The sequence below is a fragment of the Xenopus laevis genome, chromosome 6L (genome assembly GCF_017654675.1).
Source record: "Xenopus laevis strain J_2021 chromosome 6L, Xenopus_laevis_v10.1, whole genome shotgun sequence".
In the NCBI taxonomy this organism is placed as follows: Eukaryota; Metazoa; Chordata; class Amphibia; order Anura; family Pipidae; genus Xenopus; species Xenopus laevis.
In genome coordinates this window covers 28,170,267-28,197,033 of record NC_054381.1, presented here as the reverse complement: position 1 = coordinate 28,197,033, position 26,767 = coordinate 28,170,267, and the positions used below count along the sequence as shown (strand labels likewise).

At 40.5% G+C, this 26,767-nt stretch overlaps 1 protein-coding gene across 1 annotated transcript; it reads left to right on the top strand.

The window, feature by feature from the left end:
• Positions 1 to 6,874: 6,874 nt before the first annotated feature.
• Positions 6,875 to 22,745, top strand: vim.L (vimentin L homeolog). The gene is given in 9 exon segments (NM_001087439.1): positions 6,875 to 7,476; positions 9,263 to 9,323; positions 15,099 to 15,194; positions 15,307 to 15,468; positions 17,446 to 17,571; positions 18,699 to 18,919; positions 19,020 to 19,063; positions 21,050 to 21,132; positions 22,450 to 22,745. Coding segments are annotated over 9 exon segments (1,377 nt in total). The 5' UTR covers positions 6,875 to 6,934; the 3' UTR covers positions 22,492 to 22,745.
• Positions 22,746 to 26,767: the final 4,022 nt, after the last annotated feature.

Genomic DNA, 26,767 nt, shown 5'->3' with positions numbered 1-26,767 from the left:
GGGCATGAAACTCCTCGGTAACTTATAATATCATTATATTTTACAATAGGGGGACTTTATTCACTATATAATACACAAGAGCCATGACTATCCTTATAAATGGTGCTTAGTGATGTCATCGCTTATAATCAGAGCTTAGTGACATAGTTTCTGTCACATGACTCACGGAAACATGTGTATTATAATAAATAAAGTACCCTCTGTTGCAAAATATGAGCATATTAGAAGTCACATCAGAAGGCCTCGTGTTTTTATATGGTCATGGAACTCCTCGGTAACATACTATAATATTCTAATATTTTACAGAGTACATTATTCACTATATAAACATAATAGGTAAAACATCATAGGTATAAACATCAGTGTGGTAAAAATCCAAAAACTGAATGCTGTATATATAAATTTGCTGATCAGATTATAATCAGCAAATTTATATTATCAGAAATATTATAAGAGAGGAACAAGAGTTAGGTTGGTTGGAATTTTTTGAACAGCTAATAATAGATACAGCCATATTTCATAGTTTTGCAATACTGAAGGGCCCTGTGGATAAATAAATGGTCAGTTGATCCTTCAGCTAAAAAAAACGAGATGAAAGGCTGTCTTTGTTCAGTTCAGAAGTGGAAACGGTCTTTTTTCTATAAGAAAAGATTATAGGGGTTGTTCACCTTTAGACTAACTTTTAGTATGATGTAGAGAGTGATATTCTTAGACAATTTTCAATTGGTTTAATTGATTGGTTGATTTATTTGTTATTATTTGTGGTTTTTGAGTTATTTAGCTTTTTATTCAGCAGCTCTCCAGTTTGTAATTTCAACAATCTGATTGCCATGGTCCAAATTACCCTAACAACCACACACTGATTTGAATAAGATACTGAAATATGACTAGGAGAGGGCCTATATAGAAAGATGAGTAATAAAAGGTAGCAATAACAATAAATCTGTAGCCTAATAAAGCATTTGTTTTTAGATGGGACCCCCATTTGAAAGCTGGAAAGAAAAGGAGAAGAAGAGGGAGAAAAAGAAAGAAAATGATTACTGTGAAAAAATGAAGAACAATTTAAAAGTTGCTTAGAATTAGCCATTCTATAACAGACTAAAAGTTGGTGAACCACCCCTTTAAGGAGAGAAAGGCTTTAGGAAAACCGTGTATCATTTGAGACAAAAATCATATAAGGGTTTCTAGAAAACAAAATAAGAATATTTCAATGGGGATGATCTCATCAGCCATTCCCTGCTTTCATACAGAAGGAAACATAAAACCTGAAAGTCTTTTCTATATGCCAGGACTCATGTACAATGTTAGATTCATTATCAAATTAGCGGCTTCATCCCTCTAGCTCTCAAACCAGGGTCTCTTATAAAAGTTTTGATAAAGCCATAACTCCCCTATTTTGAAAAACACTGTTGTTTATATTAACTCTACCAATAGCTACACGACGAAGTGGGAATGTTTTCATCTGACTGATCAAATGATACAACACTCAAAAACATTCAAAAATTGAGCTGAATGTTGTGTGTCTGTGGACAAAGAATGAAAGATAGCAAATATTGTAAACATTTATCAAATATTGGGACCATGGTTACATATTTCTGATATATTCAGAATAAAGTTGAATGTTTCTGTCTCTGGTGTTTCAGTCTGGCAACTCAGTAATTCAGGTGCAGACTCTGAACTGTTCCAATTTGCTTCATTACTTGATACATTTCTCAGCAGCATCTGTGCAATATTAGCAACTATTGTATCAATTCTAACAGCTGCCTTTAATGAATCTCAGGGATTCTGCTCAGTACAAAGATAAGAAATGTATCAACTAAATGTATCAATTTAGATCTTGCAACCCTGTGACCCTTCTACAACAGCTGCTTTAGAAAGACATCAGAATGTGAAAAAGGAAACTTTACACTTCAATATTAGAAAAAGTCTTTATTTCTGGTGAACTATCTGAAACCATTCGTACTGAAAAAGTTGTTGGAAGATGAAAACCCCCTTTAACAAGGAACATTTTTAACAAGGCCTGTTATTTTAGTTTGTTTTCCAGGGAAATACTCCCGTATATGGAAGGCATTTGGCTTAGTTTATTTTAAGCAATTGTTTTTATTGGAAATCTGTTATTTTCATAATTTGGCACATTTACAAATATCCCAGTGCAAAGTGGAGCAAGCTTGATAAATGTTCTGGATTTTTTTTTCAAATTATTTACACAAATATAGATAAAAAGACTACAAATACAAAAAAAGTGATATCGAATATCAAATATTTCATTATAATACTGAGAACTGCTGTTTTATACAATAGATATTTTTTGTATTATAATACTTCTGGGACATTTTGAGCTATTGTTACGCTACTCTGTTTGGCCATTTCTGACGAGGAGCACATGATTCTGTACTTCTAGCTGCCACATGGAGCAGTCGGAAGGTGAGTTCATGTTCTAAAGACATGGGTGAAGATCTCTTCTTTCATCTGGAGTAATGAATATATAATGCACAAAAGCCATGAATATCTTGTAAATGATATCCTTATAAACGGTGAGTTCTGATGTCATCAGTTATAAACGGTGAGTTCTGTCACATGACTCACATGACTCACTGAAACTTGTGTATTATAATAAATAAAGTACCCCCAGTTGCAAAATATGAGGTTATTAGAAGTTACCTTGGAGTTCCATGACCTGTATAAAAACACTCGGCCTTTGGCCTCGTGTTTTTATATGGTCATGAAACTCCTCGGTAACTAATATCCTTATATTTTACAAGAGGGGTACTTTATTCACTTTATATATAAATATATATACAACACATCTAAGCTGGTGCACACACTTCAAAAAGGTCACTGCCTGGGTGCTGGTTAAAGTAACCAATTATATGTATTATGTACAAACCGCAATCACGGGACTTTTGTGAAAAAAGCAGCAATCACTGTGCTTTATTACTTTATTACTACTGAAGTAATAAACCATAGCGATTGCTGCTGTTTTCACAAAGTCCTGTGAGTGTGGTTTGTACATAATATATATATATATATATATATATATATATATATATATATATATATATATATATATATATATATATATATATATATATATATATATATATATATATATTATGTACAAACCACACTCACAGGACTTTGTGAAAAAAGCAGCAATCGCTATGGTTTTATGGGATCGAAACGTTAAATAAAAAGTTTTTCTTTATTTTGCCTGAAAATCCTGTGAGTGCCGCCATTCTTCACCTATACATTTACCCTGCTGACTCGGGCACCTAGGTACTCTATCCTGTAAATGGTGTGCACCTTTGGGACTGTAAATATATATAAATATATATATAGAGAGAGAGAGAGAGAGAGAGAGAGAGAGAGAGAGAGAGAGAGAGAGAGAGAGAGAGAGAGAGAGATACAGTGTGTTCTTTCATGATATTGTCCCTTGAGCTATATTAAAAAATAAATATTTGGCCTTGGCACTATAGCAGATATATAATTCACATCTTAGAAGCAGGTTAAGGGCAGCGACACATGCTCAGATTCGGGGAGATTATTTGAGAGTCAAGTCAAGAGTGAGTTTATTGTCATTTCATCCATATACATTTGTACAGTACACAGTGAAATGAAACAACATAGATGTACCGGACAACAGATACTGTAAAAAGTGCAATTGCAAAAATATGTGACTCCTGCAAGACAGGACAGCACAGTGCAGGGACAGGACAAGACAGTGCACACTCAACAGATGTAATATGTTAAGTAAATAATACTAAACGTCAGACATGATGGGTGTATCATTGTGATATTATAGTAGTAAGAACATGATACAGAACATGATAAAGTGCAGATGTGCTCATAGAGAACAATTGTACCCAATGGTTATTTGTTTATACAATGACGTACAGTGGCTGTGTAACGTTGTGGTATATAGTAAGGTCAGATGGAGTGTGTGTGTGAGAGAGATCTGTCCAGTCCCTGAGTATTCAGGAGCCTTATGGCTTGTGGGAAGAAACTGTTACACAGTCTGGTAGTGAGGGCCCTAATGCTTCGGTACCTTTTTCCAGATGGCAGGAGTGTGAACAGTTTGTGCCCATCGACAAATCTCCTCGTCTTTCCACCGGCTAGAATGTAAATCGCCGGTGGGATGGCACTCGGGGCACTTCATTTTCCGAAGTCGTCCAAAGTTTCCTCGTGAGGCAACTTCGGGCGACTTTGGAAATTGAAGTGCTCCAAGTGCCATCCCACCAGCGATTTACATTGTAGCTGGTGGGAAGGCAGGGGAGGCAGTTCAGGGAGAATAGTCGCCCCGAAGAAGAGGAGATTTGATGCCAGACGACTAATCTCCCTGAATCTGAGCGTGTGTCTCTTCCCTAAATAAAAAGCAGTGACTTTGCTGACTTCTAGCCTTGGACACAGACAGACCCTGCATAAATAATTCTAAGAGGAAATTGTCTCTTTCTTTGTGTTTTTGGAAAGGCTCCCAAAATTTCCCGCGCTGTGGTCAGGGAGGAAATGTCTCACAAGAGAAGGGAGGCCTGTTCTCTGCACAGCTGATGTTGTCCCTCTCCCTCCTCAGCCAGAAACTAGTGTAACTGTAACTACAGGGTGTCATAATGCTTCCTGGGTGTCACTGGGTCTGGAACTTGCAATGGGGGGGGGGCACTGGACCATCGCAAGACTCACTGATTCAGTAAACTTAAATACAAGTTATAAACATATGTTTAGGAAATGTGCGTCATATTGGCTCATTCACATGCCTTCCTTAAAGGTGTATTCTTTTATTTCCTGTTATTTGTGGTTTTGCTCAGAAAGGAAATGTGCCTGACAAAAATAAAAGCATGCTGTCTGACATAAAGGCTGTAAATGCAGAATTAAAGGCAAAGTAAACCTTGCAGGTACTATCACAAATCTGTTATATGCAAAAAATAAATCAAGACAGGCCCGGATTTGTGGAAAGGCCACCAGGGCCTACAGTGGCAGCATTTTAGGGGGTGGCATGCTGCCCAACCACACCCACATTGGTTCAAAAACACTGGGGATGTGCAGGAGATACAATCGGTTTTAAAAATTCCCGTGTGCCAATCCCCATTGCTCTGAAAATTTGTGTGATTAAAGGGGAGGAGACGGGGGCTACAACGACAGCAGGTCTATGGGTGCCCGTTATGTGAATCTGGCCCTGGAGGTAGAAATCAGGCAGTATAAGAAGGCTGGGTTAGATTGTCATAAAGCAGGGATTATTATCATTTATTTATATAGCAACAGCATATGTCGCAGCACTGTAAAGTAAATGTGTTTATACAACTAAATCACATTAATTACATATGGAGTTACATACATCACTGGCACAAAAGGCGAGGAAGGCCCTGTGCAAAGGAGCTTACAATCTAAAAGGAAGGGAATAAGACAAGTTTAGAATTGAGTGGGTGAGAGATGTGGTACTGTATGTGGTATTGCATTTGGTAGTTAAACAGAATGGTGTTTATAGCAGTATATGGATCAGCAGATTTACCAGAATAAGGAGTTGCAATAGAATGGTGTATATAGCAGTATATGGATAAGCAGAATTAAGGTGGCCATACACGGAGAGATCCGCTGGTTTGTCGATGTCGCCAAATGAGTGGATCTCTCCCCATATGCCCACCTTGAGGTGGGCAAAATCGGGCTGATCCGATCGTGGGCCCTAGGGCCCAACGATCGGATCCTAATGAATGGTAACGGGCGGTCGGATCGCGGGACCGCATCAAAGAACAGATGCGCCCGCGATTCAACGGGATTTTAAGTCCCATCTGATCGAGATCTGGCCGACTTTCGTCAGATCTCGATCGGGGAAGTCCGTCAGGGGGCCCCATACACGGGCCAATAAGATGCAGACTCGGTCTGTCGGCAGTTTTTATCGGCCCGTGTATGGCCCCCTTTACCAGAATAAGGAGTTGCAATTGAATGTTGTATATAGCAGTATATGGATAAGCAGAATTACCTGTAGGAATGAGAAGAGATAGGAGCTAGTTCCATGGAACTGCCTTGTATGTCATTTCTAAGCACTTTTGAAATATTAGCACTTAGGAAATGTTAGCACTAGTGCCATGCCCTTGTCTAGCTGTTGTTGAACTACAGGTTACACTATTGCCTCTGATGAAGTGCCACCGAGAACAGAGATGATTCACAGCCCCATGATGAGTGCTCAACTGCATCTACCCTGATGTGGCAACACCCAAACATATTGATCTTATATTTCTCATTTGCTCTACTACATTTCCCATCGTCCCCTGGTCCCCAAATTGAGATTTGTAGCTTGGTGCAGCTCGAGTGATCAAGGGACCCTGTTTGCAGCCAGGGCTAATTGTGAGCTCACACATCAGCAAATGAAACAGGAAATATCTTATCATCAGCTCATCACCATGGTTACTGCCTGAAAATACATCCCTCCATCTGGGGTTACTTATGACTTCATTCTACCCCCTCCCTTCCCCCCATCATCATCATTCAGAGGCACAGGGAAGGGGGAGGGGGCGCTGGTTGGGACAAAATGATGAGAAGACAAAGGCCGAGCGCTGGGAGCAACATTAACAGGCCAATGGGTTTTAAATCTGTATTAATCATATTCCAGCGAAATAAAGGTTGCCGATAGATTGTGGTGCTTGTAAGATAATGAGGGAATTGTATTGAAAGAACCAGCGCGCGACAGATACAAAGTAACTTTCTGAGAAGCGGAGCACAAAGTAGCGGAACGCTCGTCCTGCCCTGCGCGTTTCTATTGGCTAGCGGGATCTCTAGCGGCAAATCCTATTGGTTGCCTAAAGTATCTGTCATGGGTAAACCCAGTTCTCCTGTGTATAAGTACCGCCCTTGGTGCCAGCTTTGAGTCCTGGTAAAGTACTGGCTGGGTGAGGTCAAGGGAAGCCGCTCGCAGATAAACTCAAGGAATTACAAAGGAAGCACCAACATGGCAACAACCAAGTCATCCTACAGAAGGATTTTCGGGGGAAACCCTAGGTCGAGCTCCTCTGGAAATCGCTATGCGACCTCCAGCACTAGGTACACCCTGGGCAGTGCCATGCGCCCGAGCACCAGCAGCAGAATGGTCTATTCCACATCTTCCTCCCCCGCGGTGTTCAAGTCGTCCTCGGTCAGACTGAGGAGCAGCCTCCCCCCGGCCAGAATGGCAGACTCCGTAGACTTCGCCCTGGCAGATGCCGTCAACCTCGAGTTTAAAGCCAACAGGACCAACGAGAAGGCGGAGATGATCGAGCTCAACGACAGATTCGCCAACTTCATCGACAAGGTGCGATTCCTGGAGCAGCAGAACAAGATCCTGGTGGCGGAGCTGGAGCAGCTGAAAGGGAAAGGCACATCACGGATAGGGGATCTCTATGAGGAGGAGATGAGGGAGCTCCGCAGACAACTGGACCAAGCGACCAACGACAAAGCCCGAGTAGAAGTAGACAGGGACAATCTGGCCGATGATCTCCAGCGACTGAGAGAAAAGTAAGAGCAAGTAGAAAGTTAGCACAGTGCCCTTGTTTTATTTAGCACCATGTCATCTCTTCAACTAGGATTAATGTCCTCCATATGTCTTCTCCTTCTTTCTGTCCAGCCCCATCACCTTAAAACTGCCAGGACATTCTGTGACTTATAGTCTAGCAAAAGGAAACAAAAAAGTAGTTTTTTTCTTTAAAATAATGACCAAAAAGTTTATTTAAAAATGCAAACCATTTATTGGGTGAAGGCCTGAATCGTTTCATAGGCTCATTCTCATAGGCTAGGCGTAAGTGCCCCAACAGGCATGAAACGCGTCAGGCATTCACCTGTATGTCCCAATAAATGGTTTGAATTTTAATTATACATTTTGGTCATTATTGTGGAGAAAACTCTTTTTGGGTTCCTGATACATGTTTATGGACTGGGGTGAAATGTGAATATATTTCTCTCCCTTTATCTTTATTGCCCTTATTACTGGACACTTATTCATAATGGTGCTGTTATGGGCAATCTGCATCAATTTTGCAAGTTTGTTTATAGTCTAGGAGTAGCCAGTATATAGTAGGTTTTGCCTTTTTCTTCTCCTACATCCCTCAGTCATTAAAGTCCCAATTGAGTTGATATTGAATGTAGGTGGCTATGAAATCGTTCCTGTTCAACAGATAAAAAAATAAGTGTTAAAAGCAGTGGTTTTATAGCTCTCCCTGGCTGAAATCTCCGCAGAGAGTGTTGTACGGGCTTGAGAGGATCTTGCCTAAAGATTATTAAATTACATTATGTAGGTCAGGATGTTTATCATGCTGCTTGGCACTGTACAAGGGGAAGATTATATTTCTGATGCTGCTCCATCAGAAATGATGGAAACCTTCAGACAGGGAAATATAAAGGACACAAATGCAGGCAAAATGGAGCATACACTTTGCGAGGGTCAGTGGGAAAACTTTCCTATTGAGTATCTGCCATTGGATTCAGTGGGATGGGTGTGGCAGTCCATTCAGACTAAATGTTGGCTCCATTTTGGTCTCATTGCTAATGGAAGATGGGAGGGGTTAATGCATATTTTTAAAATGAAGAAAGAGACAAAAAAAAAATGGAACATTTCTCATTCATTACCAAAAAACTTTTGTTTGGGCATTTTAATAATAAAAACCTACTAGTTGGTTGGATCACTTTGTAACATTTCCTTGGTTAGATTGTTTGGCAAGAGAGAGTTTTACTGAGACTAAATTCCTTCCTAGGGATATTAGTCAATTATACTAAAAAAAAAGCTACATTTTGCAACATTATTGACAAACTGAAGAACTTTGTCATAGTAACATGGAGAGCATGTAGCAAATACAATTAATAATTATATTCATTCAACTGTCAAACTATTAGTCAGTATTAAATAATTCCTCTTGGAGCCAGATTAATCATTGGACCTCCTAGGTGGCGCTATAATCTAAAGGGAGTTAAAAGATGGGCAAAAATCTCACCCTTGGGTGGGGTTCCCTGGGTATTTACAATATAACATCCCCAAATCAAGTCATGGTAATGACTCGTGCTGGGTTAAAACCAACACAATTGCTTGCACATTGAATTATCATAGATTTCACTTGGCAACCTTGGTTTTTAGTTGCACAGGAGATGCCACAAAATTACCCACCAATGCCTACTAATGCCACGCGAAAATCCTACATAGTGTTCTTGGTGCTACATAAAAGATTATAGTAATTGTGTTTGTTCTTCCAAGCCTAGGATTATATCTTTGCAATTATTTCTGATGTTGAGCTGAAAATGTTTCTTCTTTTAGGCTTCAAGATGAAATGATCCAAAAAGAAGAAGCAGAAGGCAACCTGCAGTCATTCAGACAGGTAAAGCAGTTATACATCATACTGTTGCTACATATACTTTCTTGGATCTTACGCTTACTGTAAAACCTGTGCCTTTTCTGTGCTGAAATCCCTCTAGTGGCATAGTAATGCATACGGCACCAGTATAATGATTCAACTGATCTAGATATTTTGGCAATGGGACAGGTTTGTAAGTAATTATAATTATACCATTATTTGTTTTCCTTTTATATTAGTTGGTTTCTGTCTTAACATGATTTTTCTTTATAAATACTTGGACCCATCATTTTTCTTTTTGCCAATTAGGCAAAGGCAATAGTTAGTCAATCTAAGAATATTTAATAAAATGGTTATCCCATTTTGTAGATATAGTAAATATGTTGTTATCTCAGGACTAGCCATGGGTGGATTAAATCTTTATGTTGTCTCATTATTCCATGCCCTTCTTTTTAAAGAGGAAACAACTTAAATTTCTGCTTACAAGCCATATATAATTTATAGCTATATCATGGCTATTCACACTCAGCCTTATCTTGCACAGTCACCCCCCTCCACCGCTTTTTGCATTTCCTTCAGACAAAAGAGAACCCAACCAATGACAAACATAAAAGTGCTTCAGATTGAAAGTAGCCCCCAATAATGGGAACTCTGGACCATCTGTTTCATTTTGCTAAGGAGCATTAGGAGTTTCTCACGGCCGCCCTGTGGAATGCAGGAATAAGAATGATGCAGAGTGTGAGGGCGGCTGGGCAGCAATAATAGGCGGCTTTGTGCTCCCTTGTGAGTATTGAGTCTTGTCCTTCTGCAGATGTAAGGCCCAGAGAAAGAAATACTGCTAATCTTGGGGAAATGCCTCTATCTCTATTTCTGCTTCACATATTTTTTATTGGATAGCACTTTTTTTGCAACTTTTTTTATTGGCATTAATAAAAAAGTGAATACATTTTATGCCCCCCCCCCATTACTATTTGGCAACTGAGCAGCGTGGTAGAGCGAGTATTAATGTAACGTAACTCTCTCTTGGTATATTAAAGATCCTGCAGCTAGTTGGAGATGGGGAAAAAAAAATAAAATTAGACGTTGTGCAACCACAAGATAAGTGATGTTGCAAAATTTTTGGAATCATAACAGCGGTATCTTAACTCATTCGGCCCCGCCTGACGAATAAATTCCTTTGCTGTTTTTTTTTTTCAAACTGTATTTGTTTCCTCGTCTTAAAAATTAAATTGGTGGTACAGGTTATTATTCCATTTGCCTATACTTACTACTAGCCATGGCTGTTCTTAAATGGGTATTATACCCACTTTTTTTCAGCTCTGGTTTAATAAATAGGGCTTGTTTTGTAATTTTTTTCAACTAAACAGTGGAAACTTACAATTAACTTTTAGTATAATGTAGAGAGTGATATTCTGAGACAATTTACAATTGGTTTAAATTTTTTATTATCTGGCATACCTCCCAACTGTCCCTTTTTCGGAGGGACAGTCCATCTTTTGACAGCTCAACCCGCAGTCCCTCATTTGTACTGGAAAGTCCCTCTTTTCTCTGCACTGAACAGCCAGAAAAAGAAACAAAGTTTCTCACTTAATTGGCTTTTAGCAGAGAGCCCAGAACAGCTAACAGGTGCAAATAAGATACTTTGTAACAATTTTGAGACACAAAAACACAATTTAGATAAGGAGAAATAGTTTCAAACTTTCATAACCTGCCAAATTTTGTAAAACAAACATGGTAATTAGGGGGTGTGGTCACATAAAAGGGTGTGGTAAAAAAATTGCTGCGCTACGTGCGGAAATTTTTTTTTTGTCCCTCTTTTTACTTCCAAAATGTTGGGAGGTATGATCTGGTGTTGTAGTGGGTTTGAATTATTTAGATGTTTGTTCAGCAGCTCTTCAGTTTGCAATTTCAGGAACCTGGTAGCTATGGTCCAAATTACCCTAGCAACCATGCATTGATTGGAATAAGAAACTGGAACAGGAGAGGGATTGAATAGAATAATAAAAAGTAGCAAGAACAATACATTTGTAGCCTCACAGAGCATTTGTTTTTAGATGGGGTCAGTGACCCCCATTTGAAAGCTGGAAAGAGTCAGAAAAAGAAGGAAGGCCAATAATTCAAAGACTATAAAAAAGAAAAAATGAAGACCAGTTGAAAAGTTGCTTAGAATGAGCCATTCTATTCTGAATTTCCTGGTTGTTCCAGGTTAAAACAAATTTCCATTCCACGGAAAAGCCCTCTGTATAATAAGCTGTGCCTTATCTCAAAGCTTAACAAAGCCGCAACTGGCGGAAGGGAAGGGTTTGTTCATACAGAGGGTTTCACAGTACTTTTTTCAAACCTGCTCATAAACACTAGCAAGTTTAGTGCACAAGCAAAAAACAGATATAAATATTTCTTGATTAAAACAAAAACAAAGGTAGCACAAGCCCTGTTCTTTGAACTCGTGTTGAACAAGCGTCCATATCCGCCCTTTAATATGTTAATTTCTACAGTGCTACAAAAGTTAATTCAAGGATCTTTTAAGAAAGGAGACTAAAGAATATAAAGAACATTTGAGAATGGCCATTGAACCTTTGTAGCCTCAGCTCTTCACTCTTAGGGCTATTCCACACGGGGAGATAGCGACGCGTTTGCGGTCGCGGCGACAAAGCGCCGCGACAGTCGCCGCGACCGGCGCAGGCGACAGTTTTGTATGGGCGCCTATGTAAAAACGCCTGTGCTAACCACACGAGGCGATGCGCTTTTCAACAGTCGCCTGAAAATGCCTCGCCAGGCTTTTTCAGGCGACTGTTGAAAAGCGCATCGCCTCGTGTGGTTAGCACAGGCGTTTTTACATAGGCGCCCATACAAAACTGTCGCCTGCGCCGGTCGCGGCGACTGTCGCGGCGCTTTGTCGCCGCGACCGCAAACGCGTCGCTATCTCCCCGTGTGGACTAGCCCTTAAGAACTTTTTAAACTCTAGTCTTTCATATGTAAAGAGCTTTGGTAAATCAAGCAGCTCACCATTCACTGCAGTAGTAATGTAGATAAAAGGAATAAGTGACCTATTAATGTGGCATTTCTTATATGCAAACATACTTCATTCAAAACGTGAAATAAGTTTGGATCAAATACATTCATTTTTATAATATAACTTAATTATAAGACTATACAGGCAGTTCATACATTTCTGTGCTACCCTGTTCACAGTTACCAGAAGTCAGAATTAAAAAGAATTAAAAGGACCATTCCATTACTTGTTGTATTCCATGTTCTGTGATTTTGATGGACAGTTTGGGAGGAATGTTAGCTTCTAGTAATACCATTATAAGTGTACAAGACCATGTCATGCCCATCTTATCCATATTATTGGTTATATGTTTGACCCCGACAGGAGCCCAGCCCTATTTTTACAAAAGCTGGGTCATGAACAAGACTTGAAGTGGGTCAATATGAGACACAGGCTTCACTCATGCTATTGTCTTCCATAAATGAGCCGCAGTAGGTTTATGGTACATCGACAATAGGATTTTGTTTAAAGTGGCACATGGTGCCTTTAGTTCACTAGATCTATGTCCCTCATTATGTGGCCCTAGAGAGGAATGAGGCATCCGTGCTCTGCAAAATTCATTGAATCTTTTGAAGTGAACTAGATTTTATTGTGTCATTAAAAGAAATAGGGTTTCATACAGCTAGCACTCAATAAAGCACTTTTATCAGCACTGGGCATATTTGCCCATGGGCAGTAACCCATAGCAACTGATGAGTGACTGTATTTTTTTCAGCCAGCTGCAGGTAAAACAATCCATGCAACAATTTGATTGGTTGCCATGGTTTACTGCCCACATGCAAATTTGCCCACTGCTGATAAATGACCCCCATTTTTGTAACAGCATGGCTGCCCAATTGCTCCAGGAACACAGCTTCCAGCATCATCTAACAGAAGCCTGCGAACAAGTATGAGTGCAGATTTCCTTTTTTTGAGATCATGAACAAGTAGCTCAAAGACCCTAATAGCTCCTGTTTTACACAGTACAGAGAAACAATTCATATTCATCTTAGTCGGCCCATAGAGATCTAAAGTGGATTTCCAAGCTACTTCTTGAGAGGACCTGCTGATATGCTTTGCAGACTTAGAAACCAGCTGCATCCCCAAACATGAAGCAAATTACGATCCCGTTTACTGGTAACCTGCAGTCATTCAAGAACTTCATAAATAATTTTCTTTGGGGTGGGGGGCTTAATTACTGACCATTGCAGCTTGAATGCACCATTTACTGTAACCAAGCTTTACATTCAGCACTCAGCAGACAGCTGGAGTCACTTACATTTATTGATGAGCAGGTTGTAGGATGGGTATACTTTGAATGTAACTAAGTGGGCTCAGCTGGGTGGCAGGCCCAGATTTCACAGGAGGAGTGCGTGAACCATCTTTAAACCTTTCCATTCACCTTCAACCTTGATGCGACTTCATGTCCGCACCCTCTCTGATCTCAATGGCATGGTTTGGGATAGTGGAACAAGGTAAAGCTGAGCACACTCCCTCTTTTCTTCAGATAGCCTGGTGCACAATGTAAGAGGGTACGGCAACCCACAAATAGGACAATTGTGTAGAAATACACTGGCACTCAAGGCAATTAAAGTGCAGGGTTACCCCTTGCTGTTTATTTTGTGCGAACGTGCAACGTTTCGGGGCAAGCCCCTTTATCAAGCAATGGTTTGGGTAGTGACATTAAAATGGATGGAAGTCATGCTCTCGGCCATTGATATAACTGGTTGTGTATAGGCCAGTTACTACTTTATTTCATGGGTAACCTGTAAGTAATCACACTAGGGGCCGATTCACTAACTTCGAGTGAAGGATTCGAAGGTAAAAAACTTCGAATTTCAAAGTTTTTTTTGGGCTACTTCGACCATCGAATGGGCTACTTCAACCTTCGACTACGACTATGACTTCCAATCGAAGGATTTGAACTAAAAATCGTTCGACTATTCGACCATTCGATAGTCAAAGTACTGTCTCTTTAAAAAAAACTTCGACCCCCTAGTTCGCCATCTAAAAGCTACCGAAGTCAATGTTAGCCTATGGGGAAGGTCCCCATAGGCTTGGCTAACTTTTTTTGATCGAAGGATATTCCTTCGATCGTTGGATTAAAATCCTTCGAATCGTTCGAATCGAAGGATTTTATTGTTCGATCGAAGGAATTATCGAACTATCTGCGCTAAATCCTTCGACTTCGATATTCGAAGTCGAAGGATTTTAATTCCTAGTCGAATATCGGGGGTTAATTAACCCTCGATATTCGACCCATAGTGAATCGACCCCTTATTCTAATGTTTAATCTGATCCTACTTTATTCCAGGAGAAAATATGATTTTTCCTGTCTCACTCTATATATATATATTTAATTTATATATATATATATTTAAATTTTTATACAATAAAAATTCGAGCAGGTATATGATTTCTGTACAACAAAACTAAATACATTCTCACTTGGGCATTGCTGCTGTTTTGAAACTTTCCCACCAATAACTTAGGTCAAAAAAACACCATAATAGTTATTGTTTTTCTTAAGATGTTCTTTTTTGTGCTGAGAGCAAGGATGAAATATGTTAAGTTGTTATGTCATTTGGGTCTCGCCCCTAAACATCTGGCATTTTAATGAATAGCTCATGGGACTGAACTTATTATCCCTCCTTTAGAAATAACTAAATGGGTTTAAATATGCTTGTTCCAATCATTTATGGATGTTAGGGGGTGAAAGATGATTTACTACCTGTTAATTGTAACACTGCTTTGTTCCAAAAAATCAGGATGTGGACAATGCCTCTTTGGCACGCATTGACTTGGAGAGGAAGGTTGAGTCCTTACAAGAGGAGATTGCTTTCCTAAAGAAACTCCATGATGAGGTAAGACTAGTGAGTCCTACATTTAGTGGTTCGTCATGTTCTTACTCTTGTCTGAAGTCTAAGATTTAGAAAGCTGAAAAAACATTCAATGTTCTGTTATTTATTTGATTAGGAAATCCGAGAACTTCAGCTTCAAATTCAGGAGTCACATATCCAGGTTGACATGGATGTGTCGAAACCAGATCTCACTGCTGCCCTACGTGATGTTCGCCAGCAGTATGAGAATGTGGCTGCTAAAAATCTTTCAGATGCCGAAGAATGGTACAAGTCTAAGGTGAGTCATAAGAGATTCTGTAGTTGGTGGTAGAGGTAAAGAAAATATATTATATACTCACAGAAGTCCAGTATGGTGCACTCGGTGGACGTCAACTGCAGTGCCTGTGTGCTGGTTTAGAAAACAATCATATTTACCACAATGAGAAACTGCACCAGCAGGTCTTGGTGAAAAATGTTTTCACTTTTTTCACCAAGACCTGCTGGTGCGGGTTTTCATTGTGGGGTATATATATATATATATATATATATATATATATATATATATGTAAATGATATCCTTATAAATGGTGCTTAGTGATGTCACCTCTTATAATCGGAGCATGACTCACTGAAACTTGTGTATTATAATAAATAAAGTACCCCCTGTTGCAAAATATGAGGATATTAGAAGTCATCTTGGAGTTCCATGACCTGTATAAAACACTCGGCATTTGGCCTTGGTAATTTGTAATATACTTTTTATTATTATATATGGGCACCATCTCTCCCTACTATACCTGCTATCCCACAGTCACACTCCCTTCCCTGAGACTATTATCCCACTGTTACTATAGACATTATCTCTTCCTACTATACCTGCTATCCCACAGTCACACTCCCTTCCCTGAGACTATTATCCACTGTTACTATAGACATTATCTCTTCCTACTATACCTGCTATCCCACAGTCACAGTCCCTTCCCAGAGACTATTATCCCACTGTTACTATAGGCACCATCTCTCCCTACTATACCTGCTATCCCACAGCCACAGTCCCTTCCCAGAGACTATTATACCACCTATACTATAGACACCATCTCTCCCTACTATACCTGCTATCCCACAGTCACACTCCCTTCCCAGAGACTATTATCCCACTGCTTCTTTATGCACCATCTCTCCCTACTATACCTGCTATCCCACAGTCACACTCCCTTCCCAGAGACTATTATCCCACTGTTACTATAGACACTATCTCTCCCTACTATACCTGCTATCCCACAGTCACACTCCCTTCCCAGAGACTATTATCCCACTGCTTCTTTATGCACCATCTCTCCCTACTATACCTGCTATCCCACAGTCACACTCCCTTCCCAGAGACTATTATCCCACTGTTACTATAGACACCATCTCTCCCTACTATACCTGCTATCCCACAGTCACACTCCCTTCCCAGAGACTATTATCCCACTGTTACTATAGACACTATCTCTCCCTACTATACCTGCTATCCCACAGCCACAGTCCCTTCCCAGAGACTATTATGCCACTGTTACTATAGGCACCATCTCTCACTACTATACCTGCTATCCCACAGTCCCTTCCCAGAGACTATTATCCCACTGTTACTATAGACACCATCTCTCCCTACTATACCTGCTATCCCACAGCCACTGTACCTTCCCAGAGACTATTATCCACTGTTACTATAGGCACCATCTCTCCCTACTATACCTGCTATCCCACAGCCACACTCCCTTCCCAGAGACTATTATCCACTGTTACTATAGGCACCATCTCTCCCTACTATACCTGCTATCCCACAGTCACACTCCCTTCCCAGAGACTATTATCCACTGTTACTATAGACACCATCTCTCCCTACTATACCTGCTATCCCACAGTCACACTCCCTTCCCAGAGACTATTATACCACTGTTACTATAGACACCATCTCTCCCTACTATACCTGCTATCCCACAGCCACTGTACCTTCCCAGAGACTATTATCCACTGCTACTATAGACACCATCTCTCCCTACTATACCTGCTATCCCACAGCCAAATTTTATTTTTAAACGTCATAGAGCTATTTTGTCCTTTGGTAATATAGGAGCTATCCTTTTAAATACATGGTACATTTATTAAATAAGACTAAAATCATAATTTGTAGTTTGTATTACCTCATGTGATCTTATAGTCTCAAGAACAATATTGTGGACATGATCTATAATCGCATTTCAGATACTAAAATTGTAATTTCTTTTGGCAGTTTGCTGACCTGTCGGAAGCTGCTAATCGCAACAATGATGCCCTGCGTCAAGCTAAGCAGGAGACCAGTGACTTCCGCAGACAGATCCAGACTCTCACCTGCGAGATTGATGCAATGAAAGGATCTGTGAGTACACAACTGTTAGCAACTGTGACAAATGTTGGGGATTTTTGGGCAGCCCAGTCAAGTCTCCCTCTGAACACTGACTCTGAGAAATGCTTTGTTTTGTGATGTGATGGGGTAGAATCAAAATGGTATACAAACATTTCAACCCTTGGTGTGGATGAAAAGGGTACTCCAATCATATTATTCATTCTATCTATTGGTTACAGTGCTATTAACAGTAAGCAGCGTACAGTGAATAATTCAAGTATAAAGGATCCATACACATAGCGCTTGTTTGTGCCTAAGGGAGTGGGAGAAATAAGTTACTTTTCTGAGGCAAGAAGCTTCTTATTTAGGAAACATCAACAGGAACTGAACCCCGGTCTTAGCCCTCACTCAGAATTTAATCACAACATGGTGATTTGGTGCTTAATATATGCATATATTTTAAAGGAGAAGGAAACCCAGTCGGTGCAACAACCCTCCCCCCTCCCCTGTGTTGCTTCCCCTCCCTCCTCCCCCCTGGCCTACCTGTCCCACTGGGCAAATGCCCCTAACTTGTTACTTACCCTTCTGCGCAGGTCCAGTCCACGAGTTCACAGGCACGATCTTCTTCTACGCGATCTTCTTCTTGCTTTAACCAGTGTTTTGGCGCATGCGCAGTAGGTGCATTTCGCCGGTACGGATCTACTGCGCATGCGCCAAAAGTCACAAAGTTTTCCGATTTCGTGACTTTTGGCGCATGCGCAGTAGATCCGTACCGGCAAAATGCTCCTACTGCGCATGCGCCGGTCAAAGCAGGAAGAAGATCACTTGGAAGAAGATGGCGTCGGTGAACTCCATTCACACTATATATATATACAATGACCAGAATGAATGAGAACCTTCACAGACATTTTTCAATCAATATTTGCCCCCCATCAAAATCGAGCCATTTACATTTTTTTCATGTGTGTATTTCACACCTTGATATATAGGAAGCGTAACTGCCTAATGCACATGTTTATAATTTATTTATTTTTTATATATCTTTTTTTTTTAACCACGTTTTTATGTTTGCTGTTTGTACACTAGTCCAGGAATCACTTTACTGCCCCTGGTTAAACTGCAAAGACTTACCGACATACTGCTTTCTTTTTCATTTGCAGAACGAGTCTTACGAACGCCAAATGCGAGAAATGGAGGAGAACTTTGCCATTGAAGCTGCTAATTATCAGGACACTATTCAACGCCTGCAAGAGGAGATCCAGAACATGAAGGAGGAGATGGCTCGGCACTTGCGAGAGTACCAGGATCTGCTCAATGTTAAGATGGCCCTTGATATTGAGATTGCTACTTACAGGAAACTCCTGGAGGGAGAGGAGAGCAGGTAAGTTTGAAAAGCAGTCACTAAGCATATTTGGTGGCATTTCTATAGAGAATTAGGCTGATCACGGTGTGAACTCTCATAACTATGTTCTGTTTTACAGAATTTCCCTTCCTGTACATTCCTTTTCTACAATGAGCCTGAGAGGTAAATCTCTTTTAAACTTTTTTATGGTTTATAAAGGGACATTTGCTGGATGTAATGTGTTTAACCAACTAGTTTGTGTATCCCTACCTGGATTGACTTAAAGGAGAACTCAACAATAAACTTAAAAAAAACCCTACCACCCTACCCTACATAGACCCACCTCCCTCCTCCCCTCAGCCTGTGTTACCCCGGGCAAATGCCCCTAATTTTTCTTACCCCTCGGTGCAGATTCAGGCATTGGAGTTCACAGGCGCCATCTTCAGCCGCTTCGGTAATCTATGGAATGAAACGGCCGATTTGGCAATTTTAGTGAGTTTCAGGCCATGCGCAGTTGTTGTGAAGCAGAAAATTGCTCCAACTGCACATGCGCCGACATGCTAGTCTCATTCCGAAGATTACCGAAGCGGCTGAAGATGTCGCCCGTGAACTCCGATGCCTGAATCTGCACCGAGGGGTAAGTAAAACTTTACCAAATCTGCCCCTTAGTGTTTTGAACCTCATTTCTTACAGATCTCTTTCTTAAGGGCAGTGCCACACAGGGTGATCTGTATCAGAAATACACTCATGCATAGTAACACTAATTACATTGTACCAAGTCTAAGTTCTTACATTTTTAGAGCAACGTTAGCCAGTGTACTTTGTCGCTGCTAAAATATGCTGGAAAATACCTTGTCATAGGGGATAATGAGAATCACCTCTGTATCAACACTTAAATATAAGTGTAATTGATGATTGATGATTGATGAGTAATTAATTCACTTCATCATCATCATCATTTAATTATATAGTGCCAACCAATTACGCAGCTCTTTACATTAATCTATAAGGACAATGTACAATTACAATCATTTAACAAACAATGGTTACATAGTAAATCCTGAGTAAAAATCCTGCAATGGGTGCAGAACTCATTGGCAACAGGTGCAACACATTCCACAGGGCAGGCAGTATGAACAGACCTTCTTTACACCCTGCACCTGCCGGAGCTCCCAAATCTGTGCATCTGACTTGCAAGTTAGGGTAACACTTAGTGGGGCTGCCTGGAAATATGTATACCACGGAGCACTGCAGAGGGAGAAATCCAAAATATTAAAAAACCAGATTTATACTCATTAATTTAATTTAAGATCAATACAGAGTCAGCTCCAAATGTTTAAACCACACGCTTAACGCGTTTCATAGCTATATCACCACTTTCTCAAAAGCACCCAGGGGAACACCTACATGCCTTTCCCTACACTTAACTCAAGATTACACCGTTTCTTTCTCCATTATACAGAGCAAGGACCTGCAGCTTGAGGAGCTGACAGAGGGGCAGGGTGCAAAGTGCAAAAATCATTGTGGCTTCTGTCTGTTTTACACTTTTTACTCTGCCAAGCCCTTCTGTGTCTTATGCAGGTTAGGACTGGAAGAAAAATAGGCTCTGGGATTCCAAGTACACAGAGGTCCAAACATCCCCCACCAGGCCTCTAAATAGGGATTTTCTATGGCATTTTACAGCAGCCCCATTTTACAGAACTCACAGATTGCCAGTCCGGGCCTGGTCTTATGAGTAATCTATGGGGAAAGTTTGTAGTTGTCCTTATCAGATCGAATCTGTTATGAAATTACACAAACAATCATAAATCTGAAGTTAGGGTCTCCAGGTAGAAAATGACAACTCACCACAAGAGGGAAGAGGCCCAGATGCACCGCCTTTAGCCCTCAGCATGGGAAGCGGACAATCCGAAAAGTCTTTGGAGCAGGCACTTAAAGAAGGCAAACTTCCACCAGGCAATAAGTTCAAAGTGAAAAGAGTTTGACACGAAACGTGTAAGGCTGTGGACACAATAAACTCTTTTCACTTTGAACTTATTGCCTGGTGGAAGTATGCCTTCTTTGAGTGCCTGCTCCAAAGACTTTTCATGAAATGACACAATCACATTTCCTATTGTTTGTGAGATTATATTTAAATGCTTGCGGAATCATCGTTGCTTTGTCTTGCAGAAACCAACCTTGATTCTCACCCAGCGGAAACTCATTCCAAGCGCACTGTGCTAATCAAGACTGTGGAGACAAGAGATGGACAGGTTTGTTCTCCATTTGTATGATAGCAATTCTGTATGTATGCGTCCCTGTTCCAGTAAAACTAAATAAGATGAGCAGGAGGCAATGGGGCAAATTCACTATGCGCCGAAGCGCCTAACGCTAGCGTCAATTCGCTAGCGTTGGGCTTTACTTCGCAAATTCACTAACGGACGCTGGCGTAACTTCGCTAGTGTAACTTCGCACCCTTACGCCTGGCGAATTTGCACAACGGACGTAATTACCCAAATTCACTAAAGCGCATTGTTCTGAACGCTACCTTTTATGCTAGACTTCCTTCGCCACCTCAGACCAGGTGAAGCGCAATAGAGTAGATAGGGATTTCTTCAAAAAAAGTTAAAAAATTTTCATTTTCAAAAAAAGTCCCAAAAAACGCTGGCGTTTTTTCTATATTATGGGTGATAGGCTGAAAAAGATCAAAACATTTTTTGGGGCTCCCCTCCTTCCCCCCTACATTTCCTAACTCGTGGCAACTTAACTATACAGTGGGCACATGTGTAGGGCAAAATAAAAATGTTATTTGATGTTTTGAAGGTTTCCCAGGCATTTGTAGTGCTGCTACATATTCCTCCATTGAAATTTGAATTTGGCGCTGTATGCAAATTAAGCATAGCTAGTGTAACTTCGCTTCGCTTAGCGAATCAACGATAGCGCAACTTCGCAACCTTATGCTACCCCTGAGCGGAACTTCGGAATTTAGTGAATTTGCGGAGCGCTGGCGAAACTACGCCTGGTGAAGTGCGGCAAAGTTACGCCTGGTGCAACTACGAATCTTAGTGAATGTCCAACTATGAGTGAAGAGAAACGTATTTGATGAGGAATGTAAAAGACCAAACATGAATGGCAATCGTTAAGGCTGCAGCTTTATTTAGAGTTTACACAAAATTTTGCAGCTATTTAATGCAGGTAACTCACTAGTATAAAAATCCTGGCGGTAATGTAAAGAGACTCAGCAACAGCTTCAGTCAACGATAAAACACTGGTAGCCCACCAGCCTCCTGCAGTCTGCAGCCCCCTCCCATTGCTCCCACCCTTCTTGGGGCCCATTCTGAACTCCAGTTATGGTGAATCTTGATTGGCTTGGAACTAAAGGAGAGTGAAAGTTATGACTAAGTTTTCATGCACTGATGATAAGGCTTTTGGTCCATAGGGTCCAACCAAATATAAGTAGCCAAGGAGTCCTGAACCCAAAATGTGTTTCTGGGTCATATAGGGTCAATAATCTCCTTGATGGCTTGTTTACCTGTTGGTCAATATGCTATTAATTAGTGTGTACTAACAGCGGTTGTTTATTTTGGCAGGTTGTTAATGAAAGCTCTCAGCACCACGATGACTTTGAGTGAAATTGCAATATCCGGAACATAAGAGAGAACCTTTGCCAGCACCGTAATACTGGTGTGTTTTAAACTTTGAAGAAAACCAGCTTTCAAGTGCCTTTTGCAGTCAATTGGAGAGCGCAAGATAGGGATAAGCTAGCTGACAGTTAGGAGTTAGATTGACAGCCCTTGAGAAGGACAGACAGCGAGCTTCCTTCTGTCTAGTTTACAGACTGTAATAGCAATGATCTTGTGCCGCAAAACTGTTTTTACATTCCCAAGAAAAAAAAAAAAAAGCTTTTTCTATTTCCAGGCAATGTGCAGCCAGTGTTTCAATAAATCTTTAGAAATAACAGTTTGTCCATGTGTCATTTGTTTGTCCTTTCCTGGCCAAGGTTACCTTGATTGACAGACTGGGAGAATGTGGAAACAAAACCCATTAAGATCTTAATTCCCTTAAAGGAATTTACTAAAACGTAAAAAACTAAGTAGCTAAAAATATGTACATTATATTTTGGGCTTCTGTACCAGCCCAAGGCAACCACAGCCCTTTAGCAGTAAAGATCTGTGTCTCCAAATATGGCCCAATAGCTCCCCATCTTCTTTTCTACTGATTCACTGCACAGAATCAGTTACTGAGCTTAGGGACAGACTCACAATATACAGTACACATAGAATAGAAATGTCACAATATAAGTCTGATTAGTAATTAAAACAGATAATTACTACACGGCAGCACAGAAACCAGTGCAATTGGCATCAGAATTGAATAATCAGCCCTGTAGCATCAGCTTATATTACAGACCAACTTCATTTTCTGCTTGATAATTTGCAACAACCCCTAAGCTTAGCTTCTCAACAGCTGCTCAGAGCCCACTGAGCATGTGAGTGTCGCAGACACTTTCCAAGATGGTGACCCCCTGTGACAAGTTTGAAGTCCTGGATCATTGCTGCTATTGACAAGCTGAAACTTTAAGCTGGTGCAATAAGTTCAGTATATAAAATATTGCATTTTTAGCCACATGAATTGGTTTAGTTCTCCTTTAAAGGGGATATTTCTGCATTTTAATAGTAATTTAATTTGTCCTCAAAAAAATTAAATGAGTGATATTAAAATCAACCCTGGGCTTGTGTCCCACCCCTTCTGCCACCATTCTAGAGCCATAAGGGATATTTCTGACTTTTTAATAGTTACAGTATTTCATTGGTCTTCAGAGCCTTAGTTAGTTGGATTTCCCACCGAACTGTATTTCAGCCAATTGTAAAAAGCAGTGGGCATCATTGGCGTAACTAGATATTAATGGGCCCCACAGCAAATTATTTTTCAGGCCCCCATAATGTCTGGAGGTTGACCTGTTTTACCAATATTTATTTAACTTCCATATGAATTAGGGCCTCATGGGTCCCCTAAACCTCCCAGACCCCCCTGCAGCCACAGGGTCTGCTTCCTCTGTAGTTACGCCCCTGGTGGGCGGGCATAAATCCCCTTCTTGGGCTCTGATTGGGTTGTACATAGTGCCAATAAACATGAGATGCCCTATTCTCATTTGTGATTGGTGTTCATACTGTATTCACACCTGATTGGCTAGCACATTGCTAGGGTGTGATAGCGTGCAGAAATGGCTTGTAATAGTTATAGAAAAGGCTAATACAGACTAATAATTCGGTATGGAGGAGTATTGGTGCTGGGCAGCACAGGATCGGTGTAGATTAGAACTGCCACAAGAGAAGAAGTATGGAGGTGGGTGAATACTGGATAATGGAGGAGGACACAGGGAGGATTCTACTATGTAAGTGTCACGTGGGGGGGGGGGTTATATGATGCCCTTAACAAAAATGATGTGGATTTGCCCATATGAAACTTTATGGGGTTTGTCATCTCACTGTATCTTCATATATGTCATTTAGGAATGTAAGCCATTCACTTTTAGACATTTTATAAATATATTCATGATATATCTGTTATGGTAACATATATGTGCATGTAGGGGGTTATTTATAAATCTCCAAATTTATCTGGTCGGGCTTTTTGGGGCAAAACTTGAATTAAACTCAAATTCTATGAGATTTATTAAAGCCCAACGTTGCAAAAAAGCATGAATCCGAAAATCCGCCTTAGACCTGCCGAGGTTGTGTGTAAGTCAGTGGCAGAGGTCTCTATCCTAATTGGAAGTTATTGTGGTCTGCGCTGGGTTTAGGCCGATAATCCAATCATTTTGGGATTTTTAGTCATAAACCCCAAAAAAACACCGGCATCCAATTCAGCTGCCCAGTTCAGAAGTGTCCGTGGCCTGGTTCTGGGCCGCGACCCGGCGGCTGGGGACCCTTGTTTTAAATAATAAGTTCAAATCGGGAATGGGAGTTTGGTTGTGTTTTTTTTAATTAAAATAATGAAATAAATGGATTTTAGTAATTAACCCTCCATGTGTTTGCTGGGGCACCTGTATTTCAGTTGATTGACTGATGTTCTAATGGTTATAAGTCACTCCCACTCACAGGTTTTAAATGGTTCTTCTTCATTTGTGATATTTGTTTACTTTTAAAGTGTATGATTGAATATATTGTATGTGAATTGTTTTTTTTCCTGCTATTTACTTTTGTTACTTTTTTTTTTTTTAGCAATTTTTTATTGCCAGTCCTTTGCTTGGTGTAAATGATTAGTGGTTCCTTTAAAATGTACAGTAACATATGCTTTATTCATCATTATTGTTTTATTTAGTAGAAGGTTGTGCTCATTCTTTCGTAGCTTCTTGGCATCCAATAATTTGTAATTAGAATGAATCCTTTGTATTCTTTTACTATCAGGATTGTTGGTTCATTTTGCACTTTATGTGCCATTAAGTGTTGTTAAATCTATTAAAGGTGATTGCTATTTATTTTCACTAACTGATTCACATCTTCTTTACGTAGATGGTTAAGGATGTCGCTTTGTCACTGATTTTGTACGTACGTGGCTAAATCAGCTTAAGTTATTTTTGTGTTTTTCCTTCTGATTTTGACTCTTTTTTAAGGGGTGGTTCCTTAAAAGGGTGGTTCACCTTCAAACAACTAGTTGTTTTCAGATAGATCACTAGAAGTAATGACTTTTTCCAATGACTTTCTGTTTTCTATGTGTGACAGTTTTTCTAATATTGAAGTGTAAAGTGTCATTTTTCACCTTCTGAAGCAGCTCTGGGAGGGGGGTCGCCGACCCTGTAAACTGTTCTAAATGGATACATTTAGTTGATACATTTCTTATCTTTGTCCCTGCTGAACAGAATCCTTGAGTTTCATTACAGGCGGCTTTTGGAATTGATACAATAGTTGCTAATACTCCAGAGATGCTGCTGTAACACCTCTATTGTTCAATCCCCTAAAGCCCTGTACTGTTCACACATGAGACCCAGACTGAAACTGCCCACGTTGTTCACCTGTTCTGTGTCACTGTATGTAGTACATCTTTGAGTGGTCCTGTCTCATGCTTTGTTCTGCCTTCCCTATGCTCCCTGTGTGTGCCATACTCTGCCTGCCCTATGCTTCCTTTATGTGCCTTACTCTGCCTGCCCTATGCTCCCTGTGTATGTCATACTCTGCCTGCCCTATGCTCCCTGTGTGTGTCATACTCTGCCTGCCCTATGCTTCCTTTATGTGCCTTACTCTGCCTGCCCTATGCTCCCTGTGTGTGCCGTACTCTGCCTGTCCTATGCTCCCTGTGTGTGTCATACTCTGCCTGCCCTATGCTCCCTGTTTGTGTCATACTCTGCCTGCCCTATTCTCCCTGTGTGTGCCATACTCTGCCTGCCCTATGCTTCCTTTATGTGCCTTACTCTGCCTGCCCTATGCTCCCTGTGTGTGCCGTACTCTGCCTGTCCTATATTCCCTGTGTGTACCATACTCTGCCTGCCCTATGCTCCATGTGTGTGTCATACTCTGTCTCAGTCTGCCCTATGCTCCCTGTGTGTGCCATACTCTGCCTGCCCTATGCTTCCTGTGTGTGTCATACTCTGCATGTGGAACATAAGTCTGATATTTGTTTTGGGGTATGTTAGCATTTGAAAATTATTGTTAGGGGTCCCTAAGGTGTTTAATCATGTGCTGGGGGGCTGTGTTATCCACAGTGGAGGAGGAGGCATATGGATTTAAGGGTATGTCTTAATATGACTTAACTTTTTCACATATGAGTGATGAGTGATATCCCTGCAGTGAGCACCAACCATTTGGTTTTTTAGTGTGCTAACATAATTAATGTGGATATTATCTTGTGGTAACATGGGTGTGGTTTAAAGTGAATGTGGTTTAAAACAGGGAGTGGCTAACACTGGCT